Source organism: Lactuca virosa, chromosome 5 (assembly GCF_052849685.1).
Source record: "Lactuca virosa cultivar CGN04683 chromosome 5, Lactuca_virosa_CGN04683_v6, whole genome shotgun sequence".
In the NCBI taxonomy this organism is placed as follows: domain Eukaryota; kingdom Viridiplantae; phylum Streptophyta; class Magnoliopsida; order Asterales; family Asteraceae; genus Lactuca; species Lactuca virosa.
The window spans coordinates 325,593,955-325,600,223 of record NC_136430.1 but is presented as its reverse complement, the minus strand read 5'-3'; the positions used below and the strand labels follow the sequence as shown (position 1 = coordinate 325,600,223).

General features: G+C 37.2%; 1 protein-coding gene across 1 annotated transcript; it reads right to left on the bottom strand.

The window, feature by feature from the left end:
• Positions 1-3,501: 3,501 nt before the first annotated feature.
• On the bottom strand, positions 3,502-5,926 carry LOC145115423 (uncharacterized). The gene is made up of 3 exons (XM_079051714.1): positions 5,210-5,926; positions 4,526-4,873; positions 3,502-4,455 (listed from the first exon to the last, which is right to left on the bottom strand). Exons 1-3 carry the CDS (start codon positions 5,648-5,650, stop codon positions 3,862-3,864), a joined length of 1,383 nt encoding a protein of 460 aa, XP_078907840.1. The 5' UTR covers positions 5,651-5,926; the 3' UTR covers positions 3,502-3,861.
• Between the last annotated feature and the right edge of the window lie 343 nt (positions 5,927-6,269).

The following is a 6,269-nucleotide window of genomic DNA, read 5'->3' as shown; positions in this document are numbered from 1 at the left end:
ATTGCTGGTCAAATTTTGAAGTCATACTTGTAATAATAGTTATTAGACTTATCCAAGTGGGAGACTGTTGGATTATATGTCTAAGCCCATAACTATAATTGGTATGTACTTGATTTGATAGCAGCATGGTCCTTTTGGGTTACCTTCACTCATGCAACTTGACAGGATGACAAGTGGAGAGAGAGTAGAATTTATTATGTGAAATAATAAATTGGTACCCAAAATGATTTTATATTATAAGATTTATATATTATTTGGAAATCATATTATTGATTGGTAATTAATCAGAAACTAATTTGACATTAATTTTGGGATTAATGGAGCTGATTAATAATGGAGGGGTTGTTTTGCAAATCATTGATAGTTGTGAAACTGGGCTTAGGACTTCATAGAATGGAGTGGACGAAATTTATGGGTAACCCCATAAGATTTTGTCCAAGGGCTCTAAGAGAAGGTCCATGGATTGCTTTGGGCTTAAGGTAAGAATTAGGGTTTCCTTATTCAAGTCCAGCTTCAAGACTAAGCAACCTAGCCATATATATAAACCCTCTAAACCCTAAGAAAATCGGCTCATGCACTCTAGGTTGAAACCATGGCCGGTTTCCTTGTCTCTCCTTCTCATCCTTTGCAGTGGCTGTTTGTGACTCCATTAGAGGTGCAATACTTGGGGCACTAAGCTTTCAAGAGTCAAGGATTGACTTGTTATTACAATATAACAAGTGAGGTAATCTTCTAACCCTTTTATATACATGAATTTTGAAAACTGTATGCTAGTTCTAGGGTTATTGCTTTAGTATTCAATTTGCATGTTCAATAGAGAAAAACTTAGATCCAAAGCAATTAGATTTGCATGATCACATAGGAATGTTGTTATGCTCAAAACCTATCACGTACCGCTACCTTTGATACAAAGAAACTGAGTGGGTCAAGCTTGGTAGCCTGGTGAGCACATAGGCTTTCCAATCCACAATATTACTGTTATATTGTTTTGTATGTGTGTATGTGTGTGTATATATATATATATATATATATATATATATATACATATATCCTAATTACCCATTCCTGTTATTCTCACTCTGCGATCCTAAAATGATAATCTCAAGGGACCTATCCTAAGGGATCTTTGTAACAACGAGTAGACAACACTTCCTCGGGGATTCCTTAGTACTACATGTCAGTAAGGCTACCATGAGGGGGATAGAGTACTCGAATGAACACACAATCCATACTCCCAGATAGTGTAATTCATTAACACCTACAAATTACGAGTTTGCTAGTGTTCCATTGAACCGTCTTGAAGATTATGTGGTCGTTATCAATACTTTACTAGATGACTGCTCTCAGTTGGGCATGGTCTCTCACTATTATATTATCTCTGGTATGGTCTCTCATATCATAGTATCTCTGGTATGGTCTCTCACCACTATTTTATCTCTGGTATGGTCTTTTATTATTATATTATCTCTGGTATGGTCTCTCACCACTATTTTATCTCTGTCATGGTCTCTTACTATTATCTCATCTTTTTCTCTCTGTACCCTCTTTACTCGATACCATATAAGTATAATAAAATACATATATACTCCATTGCAAATAGAAATCATTATCTTATCTAGCACAGATATCAGGAACACATAAAATAAGCACATGGGGAATCTAAGCAAATTAAATACTTGATATCTATGTGTAAGCTGAAAATAACTATGCACTCACTTGTTAAAACTGGATGATTGATGAATTCGGCAGCACTTCGCCTAGCACCTTGTCTTTTCCTTTTATATGACCTAGGTTTAATTATCACTAGGTCTTAGTCTAATACTCCCCGTGACTAATGATGGTCTAAATTTCTCACTAATCTCAATGTCTACATCAAGATCTATCAAGTAAGGAACAACCAGGTAGGATCATATTGGATGTAAGGTCTGTTTGGTATACATAGTATACTGTTTGGAAATCTCACTTTAAACACCTCATTAAATCCAACCTATACATCACTCTCTTAAGTAGAGCAATCAGTATAATGACTTGGAATCACTAATAAATCTTATTTATAGGTTCATAATAACGATTATGAACATAAATATAAGTTACACTTAAAATAAAATAATTGTAGCTTAACTTATAGAGATTTTAGTGAAAATCGGGAAATTACGCAGACATAACTCTGGCCTTGGAGCTTCTATTCTCCAGCTTTCTAACGCTGCATGGCCTCGCTAAAGTGGTCGGAAAACTAGAGAGTAAAGGGACTAGAGGTACGGAAGTATTCCAGAGGATTTGAGTGGAAATGGTGTAAAGAGAATGCTGAAAAACGAAGATATATAGGAGAATTTTTTAGGGTGCGTCGCGTGCTTGGTCGGTGCGTGTCGCGCACTTGGTCGAGGGGGGTGACGTGGCTCCAACATTATAGTCTTTTTATGTGTCATAAGGGATTAAATGTGCAAATTTAATCTAACTATGGATGAAACACGCAATTTTTAACGACATGAAGGACGGTCCGAGTTAATTTTTGAAAATAAGGATTAAATACGCTTTTTGGCATATACACGAGGGACAATTGGTGTAATTTACTCTAGATTTTGAGAAGTTTATTAAGATAATTGTGTTCCGTGGAGAGAGAGAGAGAGAGAGAGAGAGAGAGAGAGAGAGAGAGAGAGAGAGAGAGAGAGAGATCCGAGTCACAAAAAAAACCTAATGGTTAGAAAGAAAGAGAAAATAGTATGTTAACATTTTAGCAAAATTAATAATTGTGTTTTTTAACATTTTAGCAAAATTAATAGTATAATTTGCAACAAAAATACTTTTAATGATATTTTGTTAAACAAAATACAAACTTTGTTACCTTTTCCTTAAATTGATTTTCCTTTTTTTTGGTGGTTAACACATAATTTATGTTCATGAGTAAATATTGTTGCACACAAAAAAAGTAAAGCACACAATACTGTCTGTGTTTGAAGAGGTGGTTATCAGTAAGCACATGGGCATGGGCCATGAGGCTATGCATTTGAGCCTAAGCTCACATGGTCATGAGGGTTTTTTTTTTTTACTTTTATAACAATTTATTATTATTATTATTATTATTATTATTATTATTACTTTTTGGTCCCTTCAGCCTTAACTTTCAACACTCTGTAAAATACCATTTTTTACCATTATTATATCACCTCATATGATACACATATTGTTAAAAAGCATAGAGTACAAGGATCCCAGTGGCAAAAAAACCAACATCTACAGCTGTATAGATTGATATAAAAGAAAAAGAAGAAGAAGAATGGACCACTTTACCCCCGTGGCCATGTCCTAATCATATTTTCTCAAACACGCTTTGCTTCAAACGATGCAAATCCACCTCTCCATTGCATATATCATAGTGGATGTGATGCTGATGCATACATTTGTCAAAAAGCCAAACCATAAAGTTTTCTTCTATCCATATCACCATAAGCATGCAACTTTTATTAAAGTAAAAAAGAATCTTCAAAAGGGTACATATAGATATAGATAAATATATATATTCTTTTCATTCCAAACTTATAGAATAAAACCCATTCGGTAACATTTTGGTTACAATAGGTCACTAAAAACCTCAACTTATATAAAAAAAAGATCAGAAAACCCCCTTTTTGATCTTTTAACAAACAAAGATAATAATAATAATAATACTAGGAACAAACATAAACCCCAAGTGTATGGAAGGTGAACTAAAAATAAACCTCCATTTCAAAGAAGAAAAAAACCGAGCTCCGCCCTGGGCCCAGGTTGTGAAATTACTTAAATACCCTTCTACCCTACTCTCTAACTTCTAAGATGTTAGTCAATCAGGAACTACTGTTGACCCTATATATCCATATCGCGCACCTAAACAAGGGCAGCAACCTTTGCCCGATGACCCGAAACCACAAGGGCAGAATTGGAATTGGAATTTGGATTTCCTCTTTGGTCCTCGTGGAGTTGGGATGTTTCACAAATGGAAGTGGATTTTAAATCAGCGGGAGGGATAAAACAGTCAATTGACAAGCCAGGGACATTGAAGGCAACCTCTTCAATAGACCATGCTTCTTCCATTCTGGTTTTAGTATGACTCATTGCCATTTCACCAAATCTGAAAAGGGTAACGACTGAATGACCTGAATGGGCAATCATTATACCTTCCACAGATCTATAATCCTCCATACTTGAATTAATTGTTGTTTCCCAATACACAGCGTCACCTCCATTCGTTTGAATTCGAGTCAAATGTGAATCCTCCATGTGAACAATGAGTCCTGTTTTCTGACTAAAATACCCAAAAAGTACATGACGTATGATCTCAGCCGGACCTTCGCTCCTCGATTTCAATGTCTGCGGATCAGCAGTGAGTTTTAGGATAAAGCAATCTTCCCCGTTCATCTTCTTCTCCCCTACGCATTTCGCATCAGAAAACATACTCGCAGTTGTTCTTGGATCAAGCCCCTGTAACAAATATGTTTAAATTTGTTCACATTTGAGAGCAGAAATGGTGAAATCAAATTATGGTTTTTACCTGAAGGGCGCGACGGAGGGGTCTAACGGGGCCTTTGGCGGTGTGGGCGCCGAGCCATGGCGTGTGGCGCCAAACGAGATTTCCGTTGCAACCGGCGTGAACCTTGCTGCCGCCGACGGCGAGCTCGACGTACCACATATCGGGATTCATCTGCCATAGAACAAATCCGCCGGTGTCGGCGGCTCTGGCGCCGTGTTTGTTCTTCATTACTCTTGATGCGGTTTCGAACTCTGACGCTACCATCTTCACTTTTCCCATGGCGTAAGCGTTTTTTATGGAGTTTTGAAGCTTTTGACCACCGGAAGCGGCTGTGTACTGTTGTAGTATGTATTGAGCAGATGAAGTTTCCTGAATCAAAATAAACACATCAAATCGAGTCAGTGATTTAATATTACAAGTAACATCCATCAACGTCACGAGTTTCAAGTCGAATCTGTGAAGTAAAAACTCGTGAACTTGGTTATATATACTAGAAACGAAGAGCAAACGATTATAGTTAAATCTATGAATAATGATTTCAGAAATTATTGACCAAATTACTCGAAATAGGCTATAATCCAAACCCAAATATCAAATTTCTCAAAACAGAAAAGAAGTGTAGATTGTAGTTAGGAAACATTCGAGGGGAGTCTACAGTCTACTCTTTGAAATCTATGATGGATGACATTGAAGAGACAGACTTACAATAGGAGTGTCCTTTATGCTAAGGTGAGGGAGAGGATCATTGGTGCTAACGTGCACTGGGGCTAATGGTGCGCCCATTACGCCAAGCAAGAGCCTCAAATCAGACCTATGTTTGTAAGCCATGGTAGCTGTCATGGACGGAGTTCTAGAAAGCTGACCCTTCATCCAGTGTCCAATAACCGACCCGACCCGTTTCGACTCCCCAAGCTCCGACCCTTCTTGATCAGGCCCTTCATACAGCGGCGCGAGCGTCTCTCCGGTAAGGCTCCCGGACCGCCCAATCAATGGTTCCCCGTTTGTCAACTGTTTCGGCCGTCGGCGAAGAAGTGCAGACATCGGAGAACCACTCCTCGCCGGACTCTTCGACCTCGACCTCACCGGAGATAAACCACGTATGACTTCGTCTCTTAAAGCGGAGAAAAACCCTTGTTTCCTCTCCATCTCTTGTCAAAAACAACAGAGAAAAGAAAAAGTTACTCAAACAGTCTAGAAAACTATCTAATCAAGCAAGGGGAGCCATGTTAATGGGATTTGTCGAATACAGAGATGAAAATGGTGTGAGAAACAGCAAATTTGTTGGGGTTTCGAAAGAGAAAGAGAAGATTTTAGTGTAGTGAGTGGGGTATGAAATATGATGATTATGCTCCCTACGTTGTGTGTGTACTGCGTACTGTGTGAAGGGTGTGAAATGAGCCGACGCGCACTTAAACTCTGTGAAGACACACGGAACGCTGAGGGTAATTTATGAGCGTTACACCAAAAGTCAAATATGGAATTTTGATCATTTTATTTATTGTATTATAAATTATAATATTTTTTTTTCTTGAAGTGGATGATGATATATAGTTTTGATTGTTTCTGATTCGGTTCATTGTAAGGCACATGTGAAATGAATGATACTATCATTTTACTACGTAATATAATATAAACTTAAATATTTTTATGTAAAATGATAGAAAAAATAAAGGTTGCATTAAAAAAAAAAAAAACTTTAAAGAAAATTCACATGTCATATGTTTTCCATTAAGGTTATAATTTTTTTTTATTTTCTTTATAATTT